Source organism: Myotis myotis, unplaced genomic scaffold (assembly GCF_014108235.1).
Source record: "Myotis myotis isolate mMyoMyo1 unplaced genomic scaffold, mMyoMyo1.p scaffold_m19_p_8, whole genome shotgun sequence".
Taxonomy (NCBI): domain Eukaryota; kingdom Metazoa; phylum Chordata; class Mammalia; order Chiroptera; family Vespertilionidae; genus Myotis; species Myotis myotis.
The window spans coordinates 26,052,993-26,074,622 of NW_023416390.1; the positions used below are offsets into that span (position 1 = coordinate 26,052,993).

At 44.3% G+C, this 21,630-nt stretch overlaps 1 protein-coding gene across 2 annotated transcripts in view; it reads right to left on the reverse strand.

Annotated features, from left to right (window-relative positions):
* The window catches only part of SERPINE2 (serpin family E member 2), a 54,080-nt gene that overhangs the window by 13,114 nt on the left and 19,336 nt on the right, over positions 1-21,630 (reverse strand). For both annotated transcript variants that reach the window (XM_036319780.1, XM_036319779.1), the window contains exons 2-3: positions 6,744-7,024; positions 3,419-3,646 (exon numbers count right to left, since the gene is read on the reverse strand). In XM_036319780.1, the coding sequence (XP_036175673.1) occupies positions 3,419-3,646; positions 6,744-7,002 (487 nt within the window). In that variant the 5' untranslated portion in view covers positions 7,003-7,024. The remainder of the gene's footprint in view (positions 1-3,418; positions 3,647-6,743; positions 7,025-21,630) is intronic.

Below are 21,630 nucleotides of genomic sequence, written 5' to 3' on the forward strand. Positions count from 1 at the left end.
TGTCAGCATTTTGAAAAACCCTAACTTAACTCTGGTGCCATGTCACATATAGAAATTTTTTTATATTTGCAACCATAGTAAAACAAAGACTTATATTTTTGATATTTATTTTATATATTTAAATGCCATTTAACAAAGAAAAATCAACCAAAAAATGAGTTCGCGTGTCACCTCTGACACACGTGTCATAGGTTCGCCATCACTGCTATACAGTATTTAATTATTAATTAAGTTCCCTATTTTGGCTAATAATGGACAGGTGTGATGACCAGTGAGAGGTTTTGGTCAGCACAAGATAAGCAGTCGGGCTGTTTGAATCACTGAGTTGATTTAATCACAGTCAAAATAAAGGAACACTTTATCCTGCACAGTGTGAGCAAAGGTGAATGCCTAAGTTCTCGTAAGATTTTTAGAAATGTTGGGCACTGGTTTGTAATCTGTGGGTAAAGAAGAGTGGAAGTTAAAATCGTTGTCTATATTTATGGGTCAGGGATCAAGCTAGGTGCTAACATTACAGAGATGAAAAGAAATGAGTTCTCTCCCAGAACTCCGAATTTTGAAGGAAAACGCTCTTCACCAGACGTCAAGATGTGGGGAGGGTCCACCTCGCTTGTGTCAGGAGTGAGGGAGCAGCCACTGACGTTCTGGGAGGCTCCGTGAAGCCACAGGATCCTGCAAAGTGCTACCTGGGCTTCACACTTTGGATTTTCATTTAGGTCCTTTTGGCTTCATATTTGAAGATTCAGCTGAGTGTGTGTGTGTGTGTGTGTGTGTGTGTACATGTGCAAGAGAGATCACTACTACCCAAAGCTATTAAAAATTAGTTCAATGCAGCCTTTAAAAAAAAAAAGAGAGTGCATAAGTGCAAGTTATAATGTATTAAATGGCGAGTTTCTGAAGAAGCAACAATGTCTAATTCAGAAAAGAGATTTAAGTCCTTTTAAATGAAGCGCAAGAGGATTCTGATGTACAATAAACAAACCTAAAGAAATCACCGGAAAGAAGCAGACCCAGGTTTCCCTGACAGTTTCACCATTGCTCCCTATTTCCACAAGGGGGCACCAACGCCGCCTTACCTTAGGATCTGAAGGAAAATACATGTTTTAAATAGCCCTTATTCAGTACAAGGCCGGCCTCTGCCAACAGACTGTGGGAAGGAAGTTAGAGCTTTGTGCTCCAGCAATAGCAAGCTCCTTAGAGCTGGTCCCCCCATAGTGAATGTTTCTTGCCTTTGCTGGGAACATCACCCAGTGCAGCCCCTACCTGCCTTTAAAGACATAGCTCCATGGTCCCTCTTGTACACCTTTCTGAGCCTCCCACTCATCTCCCAGGAGTTTCCATAAAGCCCGATGCTCAGCACCACCATGACATTGAGGGATTTTGTTCCAGACAAATGTAATGTGTCTGTCTCCCCCAACTGAACCACGAATTGTGCAAGAACAAGGACCCTGTCATTCATTTCCTAAAATCCTGCCTAGCTCTGTGTTCAGTGTACAGTCAGTGCTCACTAAGTGTCTGAAGAAATCTCTTCAACCTTTTTTTTTTTTTTTTGCTAAGATAAATAAAGCCTCTGGTTGTCACTGGAAGGACTAAGATATTGTAAGGAGACATGAAAAAAAATAAACAGAAAAGACAAAGAAAGGTAAGAAATGCATAGCTTAGAGGCAATGAGGCACACGGGGCGCCTGCCATCAGTAACTGCCATAAACATGCACCCATTGTCCATCCACGTGTCTTCCAATACACTCACCATCCACCTACCCATTCATCCTTTTTTAAAATATATATTTTTATTGATTTCAGAGAGGAAGGGAGAAGGATAGAGAGAGAGAAACATTGATGATGAGAGAGAATCATTTATCAGCTGCCTCCTGCATGCCCCACACTGGGGATCGAGCCCACAACCTGGGCATATGCTCTGACCGGGAATTGAACTGTGACCTTCTGGTCCATTGGTCGATGTTCAACCATTGAGCTACACTGGCCTGGCCCCATCCATCCTTAGATGCCTACCTATCAGGTGCCACGTATTCTTTTAGATAAGAAAATGAAACAAACAAACAAACAAACCCTGCCCTCAAAGATCTGTGTGTCCTTGAGGTGGAGGCTGACTAAGTAAACTCAGAATAGTATAAAGCTGCAGTTGTAACAGCTACCTTGAGTGAAAGCACTCAAGGATGTGAGGGCAAATAAGGGGAATCTGACCTGGTTGGCGAGGTCAGGTACGGATGGGTTCCTTGAGGAAGTATGACTTAGTTGAGCCAATGGCTATCAAAAAATAGCTCACGCGTGAACATTTGCTAAGTGCCAGGCACTCTGCTAAATGCTTTACCTATATTATTTTTATCCTCATAACAACCTTAACGTTGACATAGCTATTCTAGTAGTATCACTATGATATCTCCATTTTACGGATGAGGGCATTGAGGCACAGGGAGGCTAAATAACGAGCCCTAGGTGACACAGCCGATAAATGGCAGAACTGAGATTCAAACTCAGAACGTGCTCTTTTAACTGTTATGTTCTTCATGTGACAGTGTAAAAATGAATAGGCATTAACAAGGGGAAGTGTTCAGTAGGTTGGGGTCCAGTGATCTAAACATACGCCCCGGGTAACTCTCATGCAGGTATGTCAGGAACCACACTGAGAAACATGCCTGAAGTTCCCAAAGTTTTTTCTTTGAGCATCTTCTCTCTGTTGTGTCTCTTTTGCTTCCACTCCTGTGCCCTCAACTCTCCCTTCTATGAAAAATGGTTCCCAAATCTACGTTTCTAGACTTAAGTTTTCTCTGTTGTCCTGGACCTACCTCTCTTCCTGCATGTTTTCACCTGGAACTCCAGTTTACAAATGAACAGGTTTAAAACGCCAATGTCAGACTTGGCTCAGTCTCATGGGAGAAGAGACACAGGTAAACAAGTAATCGTTATGCCGTGTGCAAGTGCTATCATGAAGGACATAGAAGAGGCACAATCATATGCCCATCAGAACTGGAGAGGAGGCACCTGCTTCCTGAGAAGGACATTCCAGGCAAAGGAGACAACAGATACAAAGGCAGGAAGGAATGAGTAGCAAAAATTTCAAAACAGACAAGGGCCAGTGCATGAGGTTTCTGGGGATGAGATGCAGTGAGGAAAGAAGAAGGTCTGCAGGGCTGTAGTCTGCTCTGCTGCCTGTGCTACAGGGGAAAAAATCCCCAAGGGACACGAGTTGAGGGCACGAAAAAGGAAGGAAGGCAGCCCGAGTTGTGGACCCTGCTCAGAAAGAAAAGACAGACCAGCCAGTAGGGTCTTGGCCTTTGCCAACAGAAGGGCCACTGGACTTGCAGACACGTGTTAGGATCTTAGAGTCTAACTCATGCTTTCATTCACAAAGTGTAAAATCATACAAAATGTTGCCCAGGGAGCCGTGACCACTCACCCCTGGTTTCATTTTTAACCCACGCGTTGATGGAATCACAGGCGGTGGCTGGATCCTTAAAGTTCACATTCCGGACTTCGCACTGAAACACATCTTTGTTCCTGGTAATAAAAGGCACTTCAATTTTAGAGCCATTCTTCACAAACATTGCATTAGCCACCGTCACAATATCTTTATTCTTCTTGGAGACGATGGCCTTGTTGATCTTCTTTAACGTTTTACCAGCTCCTAGAGGGGAAAGGAGAAAACATGGCAGTATTTCCACAAGAATTTAGAAAAGTTATTTTTCAAAGTATCTTCTATCTTATGGCAATAACAACGGTATAAGCAAGATAATATGAGCAGTGTTCTCAGTGTCCTTGTGTTAAGAAAAGGAGGGGGGGTTTAATTAAATAAAGTACAACTATTAATAGGTCTTAAAAATCGGTCATGCTTCGAGCATCAAATCAGGCACATTGAAGGTGTTTTCAACAACTTTCCCATGTGGACCTCATTCTCCTGAGGGACTTTCTTAGTACTGGGTCAACAGGAAGATTGGTAGGCGCCTCAATTATGTAGCCATGGAGGGATACATGGAAGGAATCTTCCCAACCCATTCTCTTTCTCACTTAACAATCGTGACTGCTGTTTCCTTTCCTGCCAAAGATTTAACAACATGATTACCTTTTTCTATTTTGGGAGGAAGAAAAAGAATAAAATAAGCATTTGAAAGACTATAAAAAAAATGGCCATGTGCCATCATCCACGAACAATGATTTTTACTTGATATCAAGCTCAAAAAGCAAAGGGATTAATTTTATGGCAGCATAAGCTTTATTTCACACGAGCCATCCATCCATGCTCCACTCAGTTTTAGAGCATGGGAAGGAGGAGAATAAGTTATAAGGATGCAAGGTGTTTCCGTAGAGAGCTTGTATTACAGGTCCTTCTCACGCACGCTGCAGAATGACACCGTCCTAAAATGCCTGCAAGTCTTGTCACTCTGAGAGCATTTCTTCTTCTGGCTCTTCAACAAAAATTTTTTTATTGATTTTATTAGAGAGAAAGAAAGGGAGAGGGAGAAAGAGAAACATCGATGAGAGGGAAACATCAACGTCGACTGGCTGCCTCCTGCACGCCCCCTACTGGGGACTGAGCCTGCAACCTGGGCAGTGCCTGACTGGGAACTGAACCTGCAAACTCTTGGTGCATGGGATGATGCCCAACCAACTGAGCCACACCGGCCAGGCTCTTCTTCTGACCCTTTAAACCAGGGCAGAGAAGAGGCGCCCAGGCTCCATGAAGAGGTGAGGTGGTCCTACGGCCTTTGTCGGGTTTCTCAGGACTCTACCCCTCACACCTTCTGTGGGGCAGGACCGGATGGAGGGGGCTGGCCCATTTCATAAGTCAGGGAGCAGCAAACGTCAGAGGCCACGTCCCAGCTCTGTCCCGTTCAGCCATAAGGCCTCCTCCACACGCCCTGGTCTCCTGCTGGGAGAAGATCAGAGCAGATCTCTCCTCTTTTGCCCCACACAGTCCTGCCTTCGTCCTCAATGAGAGCCCCACACAGTCCTGCCTTCGTCCTCAATGAGAGCCCCACACAGTCCTGCCTTCGTCCTCAATGAGAGCCCCACACAGTCCTGCCTTCGTCCTCAATGAGAGCCCCACACAGTCCTGCCTTCGTCCTCAATGAGAGCCCCACACAGTCCTGCCTTCGTCCTCAATGAGAGCCCCACACAGTCCTGCCTTCGTCCTCAGTGAGAGCCCCACACAGTCCTGCCTTCGTCCTCAATGAGAGCCCCACACAGTCCTGCCTTCGTCCTCAATGAGCATCACTATTGTGAGTTCTCAGAGGCGGAGCTGGAAGTAAGGCGGAGCCTGCATAACCACTCAGGCTCCCTGGGATCAGTGTGTCATGTCAACAGACGTCACAGAGGTTTGGGAGGAAGAAAAAGTGAGGTGGGCGCTGCCCACAGGCCAATATTCTCAAAACTTTAGAAGTACTGCTTAAAATGAGTGTGGCTCAACATTAAAACCAACAACCAAAATCCAGTTGCTGTTTTGGAATTGGACTGGCACACAGACGGCCCAGGGAAAGGCCCTAAATTCTAGCCGTGACTCACTGTGAAGTTCTAAGCCACCAAGAGTTCCCGAACTCCTGAGCAAGGGGCAGAACAGTGTGTCCCAAGTATTATTCTTTCCCTGCTCCGACAGGTGAACAAACTGCAAACTCATGCCGAAGGTTAACGCTGTGTCATCCAGCAGGGGGTCAGGCATTCGGTGCCGGGAGCGCTGGAGGCCACACGGAGACCATCGCCAACGGGACCCGAAGTGCACAAACCCCACCTCACTCATCTTCCTCTCCAGCTGAAGGCGTCAACTCAGTCAAAGCCAGCAGAGGTGGAGGAGCAGGGGCAGGGAAAATGGTCACTTCCCAGTAAAGTCACTACTCTGTGAGAAGTGACTGGCTCAGGGCACAATGCCTGGAAGGCTCTGCAGCTGGCTCTGCACCTGGCCCCCAGCAGCGTGGAGGAGGCAGGTAACCCTGGTGAGAAAACCCAAGCTAAAGCAAAATGACAGCGCTGGGACATAGGAGGTCTAGGTTAGGTTTAAGTCCGTCGTTCAAAACAAGTAAAGAAAACTATGCTTTTTCCAAGAACTGGGCCTCACTTAAAAAACAATTTTTGGAGCCTTTTATTTTGAAATAATTATAGCTTCATAGGAAGTTGCAAAACAGTGAATAGGGTGGTCCCACATACCTTTCACCCAGTTTCTCCATTTGTGACATTATGTATGGCAATGCCACCACCAGGAACTTGCCATTGGGACGGTCCACAGAGCTCATTCCGATGGCTGTGTGTGTGTGTGTGTGTGTGTGTGTGTGTGTGTGTGTGTGTGTGTCTTTATGCAATTTTATCCCCCAGGTAGATTCAAGTGTCCATCACCCCAGTCAAGACACAGAAGGGTCCCATCACCGTAAGACTCCTCGTGCTGCCCTCCATAGCCATGCACAACCCACCTCCCCAGCTGACATTTTTAAAAGTGCATTCACAGCCATAAGGCATTTTTAGCCCTGTACACCCCATGAAGGTGGGGCCGATGGGCAGTTTCTCTTCAGAGATGAGAAAACTGAGAGATCGAGGGTTTGACCCAAAGCCCCACAGCTACGGGCTAGAATCCAGCTCTCCTAACTTCCAGCACCGCGGCACCCGTGCTTTAGAGCAGAGGGCTTAAGCCCCGGATGGCACCGGGGCTACTCTGCTGGCTTCTGGGGCTTTCAGAGAAGACCCAGCAAGGGATCCCCAGACTCCTGTCAGGCCCTGCGGCCAGAGCCCACAGGACTCACCTTTCACGCCGTATCGCATCACGGAGGTGAGCTGCGCCTTGGTTCGGCCATCGGCTCCCAGCTGCAGCATCCCCAGCACAGACGCGATCCCATGGGGGGAGATGACGATGTTGTCCTGAGGCCGGGACTTGACAATCTGGTGGAAAACTTGGATCCCTATGTCAGAGCCTAGTTCCTCCAGAGGCTGAGGATTAAACTGGAGGCACACGGAGGGCAAAGTCACTGTGACCACGAGGAAGAGGGGGAAATGCCAAGACATGGTTCCTGCTGGCAAGGCCAACCTGAAAATTAGATTAGAAAAAGATCATTTAAATGCTACTGAAATGGCCACTTTGGGAACTACTTTGTACTCAACCTGATGTGATTTACCTTACCCAGCATAACTGAATACCTTCTTAATAAAGTTAAGAAGAACAGCACAGATTACATTGGTTTTGACTTACGTTGTTAGGGGGATGGGAGGGGACAAGAAGGGAACTTCTGCTTAGTGTGTCCCAACTAAGCGCCAGACACTATTCTAATTGTTATTTATTACTCATAGCCACTGTCCATCCAACTAAATCAACATTTATTGAGTGCTGACTGTGTGTCAGGCCCTTGTCTAAGCGCTGGGCATTCAACTGTAAAAAAGGTCAGCAAGATCCCTGCTCTCATGGAGTTTCCATTCCAGAGGGAGACAGAAAATAAACCAGGAAGCAATAAAGGAGTCAGAGAGGGATCAGGGCAGGCATGAGAAAACAGTGATGCCAGCAAATGACAGGCTGGTGCGGGCCACATTAGACAGGGCAGTTATCCGAAGAGCCTCCTCTGCAGAGGGAACACAGGTGGCGAAGCCTGAACGATGGGAGACCCGGCAGGGCAATGAGCAGGGTGCGTAGGGCCTGTCAGGCAGGTGGATGGCAGGGCAGAGGCCCTGAGGTGGGAACACACCTGGTGGTGGAGGTCGGGGTGGCTGAGACAAAGAGAACTTGGAGGAGGGGAAAAGAAGGAGGGGCAGGTCCTAAGGGGCCTGCAGAGCCTGATCCGGCTCTTGGATTTCATTCTAAGGAAGACACCACTCACATGGCTGTGATTATCATATAACTACACACCGTATACCTGATTTTCCCACATGAACATATGCCTTTCTTAATTAAAGAATTGTTGATTACAATAAATTTAAGGGACATCCTTAAATCTACAATGGGCAGGTCTTCTCGATATGGTGATTTTATTACACGGATATTCTCAATGATGGTGATTTTATTAAATGTGCTTTCTTCCTTGATTACCCTTTACTGAGCTCTCTTGTGCCGTGAAAAATGAGGAGTGGTACATATGTTTATGGAAAAGCAAATACTTTCATTCAATAAGAACCTCAAAGTGGCAGCCAGTAAAACAAAAGCAAAAATCGTGATATGGCTAATTTGGTTCCTCCCTCTGGACCAGGGGTCCTCAAACTTTTTAAACAGGGGGCCAGTTCACTGTCCCTCAGACCGTTGGAGGGCCGGACTATAGTTTAAAAAACAAACAAACTATGAACAAATTCCTATGCACACTGCACATATCTTATTTTGAAGTAAAAAAAACAAAACGGAACAAATACAATATTTGTATTTGCATGTGGCCCGCGGGCCGTAGTTTGAGGACCCCTGCTCTGGACTAAAGCTCCTGCTAAGCACAAGCTTCCCACGAGGAGGTGGGGAGTGTCTGCAGAGAACAAGAGAGAGGGGAGCCTCTTAGGAGATAGGTGCCAGGAGTGAAGGGGAAGTTAGGTCTCTGTGCTCCAGGGAAAAGAATGGGCACTGGGCCCATCAGTAGACGAGTGGATAAAAAAGTTTGGTACATGAAGACAATGGAATATTACTCGCCATAAAAAAGAATAAAATCCTACCTTTTGCAACAGCATGGATGAACCTAGAGAGTATTATACTAAGTGAAATAAGTCAGACAGAGAAAGACAAATGCCATACAACTTCACTTATATGTAAAAACTAAAGAACCAAATAAACAAAAAATAATACAGAAACAGACTCGCTCTAGCCGGTTTGGCTCAGTGGACAGAGTGTTGGCCCACGGGCTGAAGGGTCCCAGGTTCCATTCCCAGTCAAGTGCATGTGCCTTGATTGCAGGCTCGAGCCCCAGCCCTGGTCGGGTGCATGCAGGAGACAAACAATCAATGTGTCTCTCTCACATGGATGTTTCTCTCTCTCTCTGTCTTTCCCCCTCCCTCCCAATCTCTCTAAAAATCTATGAAAAAATATCTTTGACGATGAAAAGAAATAAACAAACAAAAAAACTGAGACAGACTCACAGATACAGAAAACGGACTGATGTTTGCCAGAGGGAAGGGAGGTTGGGGGGCTGGATGAAAAAGATGAAAGAATTGAGTACCAATTGGTAGTTACAGAACAGTCACGGAGATGTAAATTACAGCACAGGGAATATACTGGTAGTCAGTAACATTGTAATAACTATGTATTGGGCCAGGTGGGTACTTAAAATATTGGAGGGAAGGGACCACACTATAAAACACACGATTTTCTAACCACTATGCAGAATAATACTGAATGTAAACTGTAACTGAAAAATAAAAATAAAGTCTTAGAGCTAAAAAGGGCTTTAGAGATAGAGAGAAGAAAGGAAGGAAGGAAGGAAGGAAGGAAGGAAGGAAGGAAGGAAGGAAGGAAGGAAGGAAGGAAGGAGGGAAGGAAGGAAGGAATAAATTAGCGCAGCATTAGGCAAACCAGCATTTGGTGTTTCCTCACTTTCCTTTCTATGCGTGTGTCTCCTTCACCTCTAGATCATAGTAGGTGGTCAATAAATACATGTGGGATCAAACCTGCTGGCTTACATACTTCCTGTTTTTCTAATTATTTTTCATGGCATCAAAATCATATTTATTGAGTGTGACTGGGAAAATGATTGTGTTGAGTCACTGTTAGCGCCCAAACTTTCCAAGGAGGGTAAATTCTTTGGGGTGGAAGAGGGCTGGCAGCCAGAGATCCCGCCTACCACCCCCACACATAGGGCCACAAGGTGAACACCAAGGCCATCATTCAAGGTGATGTTGCAATTTTTTTCACACATTTTAAAAAATTTAGAGCATTCAGAGTTTCTTCAGAGCTTCACAGTAAAATAATTGCATAAAGGCAGCCTGTCTACATTCAAAACAGCGAATTGACCTACATACGCTCCTTCTGGGGGCTTTCCTATGGCCAGAGTGGCCTACTTTGACTTTGGCTCCCAGGACTGGCTCTAATACCACTACGATCACGAGTTTCTCTCCGCCTGTTGGACATTGGGGAGCTTCCAAATCCTGATTATGGAAGCTTTGCTCATTTTATCTAAAAATTAGACACTTTGTCTTCCCTCCCTCCCTCCCTTTTTTCCTTCCTTCCTTCCTTCCTTTTCTTTTCTTTTCTTTTTTCTTTTCTTTTCTGGTGATAAATTTCCCCTTTAAAATGAAGTAGACTAAAACCCTGTGGGAAACTGATGGCAAAGTCACAAACAAGTCCCAGCTTAGAGGGCACAGTCCTCTTAGCATAATTAGGCTTGACCTTTTAACATTCCCTAGATCTTATCTGGGAAGCTAATGGGCTGAGGGAAGTGCAGGAAGTGTAACTATGGTCAAAACAAGTGAAACTCACAAGAACTGTGTAACTATGGTGACCACTGCCCTGTTAACCTCTCACTATAAAAGGTTGGTGGCCTGAGCACCAGTGGAAGTCCTTCCTCCTGAGTTGGACTTACCCGCCTGGTCCCCCAATATTCCCAAGTTATCTCATGTCTTTTCTTTTTCATTTGTGTGAGGCTCTTCTTCCAGATCCTGAACCCTGAACCACGCGGGACATGGAGGGAAACATTTACAACAAAACCCATGCTAAGTATAAAACAGTTTGTACAATCTTGGTTACAAATGGTCAAATTCGGTGACTGGCACCAACTTCATCAATCTAAATTGTTGACCCTTGCATTGTAATCTATTCTGGCGTCCACCTTCAGCATGCCATCGAATTTATACACCCAAGCCTCCCAAAGAAATCCTCCTGGATTAGCAAAATTGGAATAAATGTTTGAATCTGCACACTCATAAAGGACATCAAATTGGGTTTGCCCCTTCTTGCTTACAGTTGATTCACTTAAGTGTTATGGATTTCTGTAGAAGATTGTAAAATGGGTATAAAGGATCAGTAACAGTTGGAAATTTAACAGCTCCAACGTCTCAGAGTTGACAAAGACAATCTTCCGAATAAATTGCCATCTTATTCAGCATCATTTTGCTCGGTTACGAATTTTTTTTCTAAAAGAACAGTTCCATTATGAAGTGGGGGAAGGCTGCCATCGCTGTTTTGCTTGGTTTCTTGGATTTGGGACTTCTGGGAGATGACAGTGCAGCAGGACAGTGTCAGAGCTGTGCAGAATCTGGAATCAGATCTATTTTTGATTGATATTCTGGGCATCACTTCTTGGCCTCCGTTTCCTAGGCTAAATGCTTCACTCATCTGAACTCACCTGGCATATGTACATGTCTGAGACCAAGCTTTTATTTCTCTCCAAAGTTCTGTAGCCAGGAGAGTGGATATTGATGCACGAATTCTTTAGGCTTATAAAATTCCTATTACAGATACCTATTCATGTCCAAATAGACAATCTTTTACATGGAATAACTGGTTGAAGTTCAGGCTTTGAAATTCTTAGCCTCTAGAGGACAAGGAGATTCTCATTATGGGAAGAACATAGTAACCTCCTGTTTGTTTAAAAGAAATTAGACTTTAAACTTTCAAGTAAGAGAGAAAGAATAAAGATGTTGCTCAACTGTATTACATAGCATCCATGTTTCCGTTTCTTGAGTATTCTTTTCATAACAGTAAAGAAAAAGATTAAGTTTTAAGTCATCAATGGAGGAAGATCATAAACCTGTAAGTAAAGCCATGGTTATAGGCATGTCCTTCCAAATGTGGGTTTCTCCTTCCCCACAAACTTCTAGTTTCTCTTCCTCCAAAGCTTTCCTTCTCCGTGTGGGAAATGTTTTTGATATAACTGGGTACTGCTTTGAGTTTTAAATGAGATTTAGTGTAGTGAATAACCATTGGTAGTTTTGCAGATGCCAGACTCCTGGCGCATCCCTATGTCTATAAATGCACCACCTGTCAATGGTAGGCAGAGCACCACTCCCATAGACCCCATGATTTCAATCGTCACTTCTACCAGATGATGCTCAAATCTGTAGTTCAAATCCTCAGCTGAATTTCAGTGCTATACTTCCAACTGTTTGCTGCATATTTTCACCTGATTGCTCAGAACAGTATCTTGGCCTGTGAAATCTGCCAACCCTTATAGGGTGGTACGTCTTTTTGCTAGCCCTTGGTCTTGCTCACATCCAGGCCTTTGCTTTTCTCCCTTATCCTCTACCTACTAAGCACCAGAGTTCCCCGACTCCGTCCATGGCCTGTGGGAAGTTTCCCTGATTGCCCAGATAGGGCTATTCATGCTCTTCTCGGAATTCCCATAGCATTTCCTATCTGCCCTCTCATTTTGTTTTTTCAAGTATTTTTTTTCCTGCCAACTAGACTGAAAGCTCACAGAGAGCAGGGCTATGGGACTTTAGAATCCTAGTGTGCCTGGGTCCAGCCCCGGGGGTCCAAGGGTTCCCAAAGGTGGACGGAGTCGGCGAAGAATGTTTTACATGGAGACAGCTTCAGAACTCTCTAGCTCTCTCTAGTCTCCGTGGATCTTCCTGTGCCTGGCTGAGGCCACAGAGAAAGATCCTGAGGCAAGCTGAGCCTTTATTTTTATAGTCAGAGGTAAACAAGGTAGTGGTTACCAAAGTTACACTGTTCTTGTGAGTTTCACTTGTTTTTGTTCTTGTTGCACTTCCCTCAGCCCATTAGCTTCCCAGGTAAGATCTAGGGAGCCTTATAAGGTCAAGCCTAATTACGCTAAGAGGACTGTGCCCTCTAAGCTGGGACTTGTTTGTGACTTTGTGAACAGGTCAGTCCGAGGTTTAACCCTATAGAGGCTCCCCACACTAGTGCCCACAGGGTCTTAGTCAATTGGTAGGTACTAAACCAGAGGTTGACCCATGGGACTTGCTGCTGCTCCAGCTGTTTGGTTTGGAATACACGGCGTTATAAAAATATTTAAGCAATTAAAAGTTAGAATATGTCACATACATCTAGATTGAGTTATTCTCAGGAAAAACGAAAATGAATGGGAGTTCCAGTAACTCGGAGTTCTCATTCCTCAGGCAAACATCCTGCACAGCAACCACTCCTCAGGGCTGGGTGCCTGCTTTCCTATAAGCCTCAGCTCCCTTCACTCCCTGTTACCATCGCTGAAGACATCCCTCTAGGTTGGGAAAGCACTGTGGCCAGACCCCTGCCCTGAATGAATGCCACTCCATTGACCAATGAGAGACTAGGAGAGCCAGTCACAAAGGAACCTTAGTTTCAACCTAATAAATTCTTGTTTACAAAATAAAATAAATTTTATATGTGACATATGAGCTAATGAGATATCTGTCAGCTCTATTTACTATAACAAATAAGATGTAAACAGTTTGGGGAGAAAAAACACTAGAAGGACTCTTCAGGCTCCAACTCTTAGCCAGATGACTCACATCTGTTTTAGGCGGCCCAAGGGTGTCTAATAATGGAAAGAACTACATGCCTTTCATTCTCTAAAACTGTCTAAAGCAATACGTTATTTTATATATACATATAATTAAAATCTTTATGTCATGAAAGATTTCAAATATATGCAAAAATACCCCTCCCCCTAGTACCCAATAACTAAGTAATTATCAACTTATGGCCTATTTTATTTCTTTTAAAATCAAAGGCTATTTTGAAATAAATTCTAGACACCATATAATTTTAAATATCCAACACATACTCTAAACCTGAGGAATATATATATATATATATATATATATATATATATATTAAATACATACACACACAATATTATCCCACTTGAAAATTAATAATTCTTTTATATATTAAATACCTAGTTGGTATTCAAATTTCCCTGATTCTCTTCTTTTTTTAAAAAAAATAATTTATTTGAATTAGGATCTAAATAAGGTCCACATATTGCAATTGGTTGATATGTCTCTGTCTTTTAAAGAGTCTTCCTCTAGTTGCTGTATTTTTAATTTTTTTTTTTTGGAACTTTTGGTTGAAGAAACCAGGTTACTTGTCCTGGTGAGTTTCCCACAGTCTAGATTTTGCTAACTGCATTCACGTGATGTGTCTTCTGTACTTCCTGGAAATTGGTGGACCCGGAGCAGGGGTCTGCATGCTCGTGGGTAAGATGGGGCCACACTTTGATTTGTCTGTGGTTGCGTTTAAGCCTCACTACAACAGAGACTATGTGACCAGCAAAGCCAGAAACATTCACTACTTGGCTCTTTGCAGGAAATTTGTTACCTCTGCTCTAGGGGCTAATCAGATTCAAATTTCTTCTTTTTTGTTAGGAATATTTCATTCAGGTGTTGGACCTGGTGTTGGAAGAAGGAAACAATGCCATTTTTCTTTCTTGCTTTTTTTTTCTTTTGTGAGCTTAGCAGCTACTCATAATCATTGCTTAAGTGCATTGTTTGATTAGGGATTGCCCAATGGTGCTATTGTAAGTCTGTTCTCTCTGCATTAGTTGGAACACTTCTATAGAAAGTAAATTTCCATAACCCATCACATGGTTATCCAGAGGTTCAATGTGTACAGCAAAGGCAGGATAAATGCGTGAGTCATTCCCTATATTGTTCTCACACAATACGTTGGTTACCCAGCATTTTTAGAGTTAACCAGAGGGATTTTTTTATTTGTTTGTTTTCTTAGTATAATTACAAACTCATGTTTTTAAACATATTTTAAGGGCCTCGATCCACTGAAATTGTATTATCCTTATTGATGTTCAAGAGGAGCTTCCGCAGGTTGGCTCCTGAACCTTCCGTATGACCTGTAGTCTCATTAGATTCGTTTCCTGGTTTGACAAGATGTTCCCAGCTCCTTTTGCCCATTTCTGTCCCAGGTGGAATCAGCCACTTTTCTAGGGGTCTCTGCTTCCTTTTAGAGGGAGACAGACTTTAGAGACCACAATCTGAGTATGCTCACCTAATAAACTCTAAATCAGCTCTGGGAATACTGCGCATTGCCAATGGGGAAAGTCCAAAATGCATTTGCATCACTCTCTGGACTATATCCAAATATTGAAGTTCAAATCATGAAAGATAGACTGTTTACTTATGAATTGCTTTGCCTCCCATGGCAATACCACCCAGGGGAGGCACACTAGATGATGAAAAGCTGCAGGAGTGAGTTGGGCATTGAAGTTGGGCTAGAATATCAAATAGAAAATTCTTATGCGAAGACAGTGAGTCTTATCCTGAAAGTGGGATTCCCAACAATGCAAGTGTCTGAAATGAACAACTGGCACACAGTATGACAAGGAAAGTCCCCTAATTTATCTCAGGGGGGGAGGCGGGGGGGTATGCCAACCAGCCCCTGCCCCCATCAAGCACTGAAAAGGCTTTGATATCCTTCTGGTATCTGTGATTCTAGGATCCTCATTCTTAGTACCTAGAACCCTGTATTATTCTGCCTTTGGGCTAACTCTTCCTTCTAGAGGGGCTACAGGAGGTAGAGAAAAACAGTACATCAGATCATATGAGAATCAGCAGATTCCCCAACAGTTTTTTTCATGACAGTTTTTCTTCTCAAAGAAATAAATGTGAAGGAAAGGTATTCGGCCGCCAAATTGAGACTTAGTGGCCTTAAGTAGGATTGACCTTCCCAGCAGCCATGCCAAATGTTTCTCACCATACTCTTACCAACAGGCAAAGGTCTAACTCTTCAGGGTGTCTGGCAAGGGACATTCTAGAGACCTTCGGGGGTTGACCTGCAGAGATTAAGGCTGATCGGGAAAGTGACAGGAGTTAATGCACAAACAATTGAGGTTGAGCCTCAAATATGGTCCTGGAATGGCCAGAGGACTCTGGTCTCTCAGGCCTCTACAAATATCCCTGAGATACATTCACCCAACCCTGTCTTCATTTTCCAAACATCTTCCGCATTCTCTTAAGGCGGAAAGTTAGATGAACAAGCAAAAGTGAAGTGCATTTTGATACCTTGGGAAATGTACTGAGTGGTATCTGAATGAGTCAGCATCTTTAAAACTTCAGAGAAGAAACAGGAAATACTAACTGATCAAAGTGACTGCAGCCTGGTGGTTTTAAATGTGCTCTTTCAGGTTACTGGGGAGAGGCTTAGAGACCTCAAAGTGTGTACTTGATCTATGATGCTAATTAATGTAGCCAAAAATGAACTTTAAAAGACTCAGGAAAGAAATGCTCAGTCACAGAGGTGTATGGCAACAATGTTTAAAAGGTTCCTCCAATGAAGAGGCATGCATTTTATTAAATATACTTGAACTGACATCCAAATGCCTTTTATCCACATTTATTTATTTATTTCTCTCTCTTTCTATTTAATTTATCTTTATTGTTGAGAGTATTACAGATGTCTCCCATCATTCATTCTTTTTTTTTAAAAAGAAAATATATTTTTCTTGATTTCAGAGAGGATGGGAGAGGGAGAAGGAGATAGAAACATCAAGGATGAGAAAGCATCATTGATCGGCTGCCTCCTGCACTCCCCACGCTGGGGATCGAGCCTGTAACCAGGGCATGTGCTTTGACCAGGAATTGAACCATGACCTCCTGGCTCATAGGTCAATGCTCAACCACTGAGCCATGCTGGTTGGGCTATCATTCATTCTTAAATCTCTATTGGGCTGAAGAAGGAAGGCTATGAGGAAGAAGGTAATTGGGGCTTTGTTAGCTGCCTTTTAAAATGCAAGTTTATGAGACATTTATTCTATTTTCCTCTAAGTGTCAGGGAAAATTAACCTAAGGTTCAAATCCCATTCTATCAACTAACCAAGAGATCCAGGGCAACTCACAATCCTTATCGGCCTCAGCTTTCTCTTGTACCATATTAGAAATCAATTTTCAATGGTGGTCATGGGAGTTTCATAAGCACAAACAGAAAGATAGTCAACCCTAAGGTAGTAACAAAAAAAAGATTTGGGTGTAAACATGTTCACTGTACAGTTATATCTAGATGAAAAATCATTACAATATTCTTTGCAATAAGTAATTGCATAGCAATTATCGTTGCAACCTCAATTTCCAAGGGAAGGAACACTGTGGGTGATCTTTCACCAGCTTTGTGCACTTCTCCTCTAGCTTCTGGGTGCTTTGACACCAACAATTTGCACCTGTCACCTTAGGAGAATTGCTACTGGGAGTTGCAGCCCATTTTCTTGGTGGACTTTAGGTGGCTGGGAGTTGACACATACCATTCCTCTACCCCAGAGGCCAACAGCCACTGACTGACTACTGGTCCGGGAGTCTGAGAGCCCAGCTTCTTTGCCTCAAGGTGGCACAGAACTCTCCAGGATCAGGCTGAGTGTGGGCCTTCACTTGATATCCCCCCACTTGATTGGCTGATCCCCTTTCTAACACCTACTCCCCCACTCTCTTACTCTGTCACCTGGGAACTGTTCCTCAATGAATGGTTTGCACTTTATTCTTGGCTCAGCAATTCGTATGGGAGACCATGACCTCTGACATCCAACAGTAAGGGTCAGTTCATGACATCCCTCTAACACAATATCACAAATATATGGTAATATATTCTGCATATATCTTAATTGAAAAGAAAGCTATGCTATAATTAACTATGCAAAAATTCTACACAGGCACAAAAAAGTCTAGAAATATGGATATAAGATATTATCTCTATATTTAGTTCGGATGGTGGAAATATGAATATAATTTATTATTCTTTATACTGTTCTGGATGTTTTACAAAATATATACAATGAACACATTACTTAAAACAAGCAGCCCTTTTCTGGTTATAAAAACACAGCAGCAGGAACTCAGATCAGCTGAAATGTGTAGCAAGGAGGAGCAGAAAAGGCTACAGAGCACAAGAACCGTGGTTCAATAACAGGATCATAAAAACTGGAATAAAAAGTGCAGTTGCTGGAAAAACAGAGAGTTGAGAAATAATATAGTGAGAGCCCTTTATATACAGTAAAATGAATGTTACACCCCCTTACAACCCACAGACCACTCTACATTGAGTTTTTTTCAATAAGTGGTGGTTCTATTTTGATGCACATGACTGGAACCATTCATGTGACTACATCTACACACTAGATGTTTAATGGCAAGGATTATAGTTTATTCATTTTTTTTTAAGCCCCGAGTTTAGCAGAGTATCTGGTATGTAGTAGAAACTCAATAATGTTTATGAAATAAATTGTAGTTCAGTGGAAATGAACTGATTTCATTCTTATTTTAAGCAGCAGCAATTTTTATTGCTAACTTAAAAAATCCCAACTTGCTTAAAACTTGTGGAATGCATTCTCAAGTACTCAAAATTAATGGCCACCGTTTATGGAATGTCTACCATGTGCCAGACCCTGTACCTGGAGCTTTATATATTCAACATCTAGGTGAACCCTTGACTTAAGGTGTAGGCATGAGTATTTAGATGCTATAGATGTTGAAAACAGAGGTCCGGAAAAATTAAATAACCTGCCCAGACCATACAGATCGTACAAGGTGAAGAGATGTCTGAATGGACTCTTAGCTGGTATGTCACACTGCTTCTTGTGATGGAGTTTAAGGGTTGACCGAGGCAGAAGTGAGGAAACACTGCCTTCTTTCTACCTCTCTGTCCTGTGCTTACATCACCAGTGTCTCGGAGTAAACAAGCGACCACAGCTTTACAAGGAACAAGAATGGAACAGAATGTTTGTTACTCCAGTGCAGTGGTTTTCAGCTCGGAGGGGGCTCCGCGGCCCCCGGGGGGGGAGGGGGCATTTGCTGATGTCTGCAGACGTTCTGGTTGCCATACCTGGGAGGGAGTGCCACTGGCATCCGTGGGTTGAGGTCAGGGTTGTTGCTGAACATCCCACGATGCACAAGACAGCTCCTCACCACGGGGAATTATCTGGCCCAAAACGTCCGTCAGTGCCAAGTGCCAAGGATGAGAAACCCCGCTGGCCCATAGGAAGGTGCACATTCCACTCTCCCCCCAGGTGGCATACGGAGGTCCCACGGACTTTCCTTACTTCAGAATCCAGGCTCCAGTCTGAAGTCACACACTGCTTCTTGTCAAAGCAGCTACTGCATTGATGCCAATTGTCACCATGGCTCCCCCTGGAATTTCCACCCAAGGCTTCTCTATGTGGGAGAGGAAGGAATCCAGCCCATTCCCCTTAGTGGCTCCCAGAAGGGAGGGTTTAGTGACCAGTAATGAAAGCTCTGAACGTCAGCCCCCCTTATCAAATCAGGCTCCTGGATAGCCTGTTGGAAGAGGCGGGGATGCCTGCATTACCCGGAGCTTCCTGTGCGGAGCATCAGGGCGGGTGTTTGTCCACACCAGGCCCCTCATCAGACAGCTGTTCCTCGCAGGAGGAAGCCTGGCCCAGCCTCCGGAGGCTGTGGATCCTCCTGCACCGCTGACATCCTTCCCATAAAGCAGCAGCAGCAGGGAACGGCTGACATAACCAGTCATCACCTCCTATGGGCCCTGCTCCCCTCCCACCACCTGGTTGCTCTCCCAGCCCCACCATGGCCTTTGTTTTTGTTTTCTGAACCAAAGCTAGCTTTATCATTCAGGTTCAGGGAACAGAAATGCCAGGTATAAAGAGAAAACCCCAAACACGCTCATATACCCTCCATTATTCTTACATCCACTGTACTTACTCCCTGGGAACTTTCTGAACTAATTAGTTAAGCAAAACTGAGCCCCAATCCTACTCTCCTCCCTTCCCTGGTGAAAAGAGGGCAGGGCCCAGCGACAGAGGAAGGACACTCAGCAGGTGAAGGCTGAATATCACCCTGTGCCAAATTATCTCCAAAATGCCACCTGCGGGAGGTCCCCTTCTGCCTGCTGCGATGCCCTCCTTTTCTTAGAAGGAGAGCTGGGAGTCGGTGGGAGCCTGTGCATGACGGAGGTTCTTCCTCTAGGTGGGGAGGGCCCTTGCTTGGCAGTTAAGGGGAGGATGTGGGCTTTATCAGGCAGGAACTCCAGACTCAGGGAGCCTCCCCTATCGGCCAGGCAGAAGAAGGTCGAGGGCACCAATATTCTACTGTGTCGACAGGGACCAGCATTTCTAGGGCTGAATTCACAATTAAACTCACTTGGCTCTTTTGAAATCGGGGTGCTATTTCCAAGGCTGCCATGTGAAACACTGTTAGGTGGTAGGTACAGTTTGCCCATTTACCTATTTCACAAATCCTAGTGGAGCACCCATGGGTCAGGCACGGTGCTGAGGTGGGAGCGTGCACAAAAGTGGACTCGGCCCCACACTCCTGGAGCTGATGGTCTAGAGCCTGGCTTCTCATCAGGGCAGGTTCGTCCCTCAGGGAACATTTGGCAACATCTGGAGACATTTTGGGTTGTCACAACAGGTGGGGAGGATGCTACTGTCTAGTGAGCAGAGACCCGGGATGCTGCTCAACATCCTGCAAGGCCCAGGAGAACGCGGCCCAGCAAGGACGGTCTGCTCCACAACATCAACAGGGCCGAGGGGGACACTGGAGGAGGGCCACGCAGGTGGACACAGAGGATGAGCTGGATATGACTGGACAAAAGGGGCAGAGGAATGGGGACAGGGCCCAGTGTCCCAGACGGAGGCCTGGAAACAGATTCTGGAAATGTGTTCATTTTAACACTATACCACCTTACAGTCTTTCTAAGACAAGGTCCACTCTGTCTGGGGACAAACAGCGCATCATGACACACACCAGAGTCCAAACGAGACAGAAGCTGAAGAATCATTCACACTCATGTCCACCCTGCCCCGCGGCTTCTTCCTCAACGACCAGGCACCGCACACTAGAAGAGGCAGGAAGTGAAACCCATTTTTACTAGCTTAGTCATGATACTAAAAGCATGACCCAAAAAAGGAAAGACTGGTAAGTCAGACCTCATCAAAATTACAAATATCTGCTCCACAAAAGGCTGCAGAGATGATGAAAAGACAAGCTGCAGGCTAGGGGAAAATATTGCCGCCCACCTATCTGACAAAAACTAGTAGCTAGAAAATACAAAGGACTCTCACAATGCAACAGTAAACAGAAAACAGCAATCCAATCAGAAAATGGTCCAAAGACACGGACTGACAGTTCACTGAAGAGGATACACAGATGGCAAATAAGCCCATGAAAAGATGTTCAACATCATTCGCCATTAGGGAAGTGCAAATTAAAACCACTACACACCCATCAGAATGGCTAAAATAAAAACTAATGATAACACCAAATGCTGGAGAAGATGCAGAGAAATTGGATACCACACATTGCTGGTGGGAATGTAGAATGGTGTAGCCACTCTGCAAAAACAGTTTGGCAGTTCCTTAACTATATGATCTAGCAATCTTGGTCATCTATCTCAGGGAAACGAAAACTCATGTTCACACAAAATCTATACGCCAATATTCATAGCAGCTTTATTCGCAATAGCCCCAAACTGGAAAATATCCAGTTGTCCTTCAATAGGCGAATGGTTAAACAAATCATGACACATTCACACCATGGACCACTACCCAGCAATAAAAAGGAATGGACTACGGATACACACAGCAACTTGGATGGATCTAAAGGCAATTATACTGAGTGAAAAAAAGTCAATTCCAAAAGGTTACATACTATGATTCAATTTATAAAATAGTCTTAAAATGACAAAATTATAGAGATGGAGAATATAGTAGAGGTTACAAGAAATTGGGGAAGATGGGAGGGGAAGGGATGGATGTGACTGTAAGGGTGACATGAGGGGGCCTTGTGATGGAACTATTCTGTGTCTTGACTATGGAGATGGCC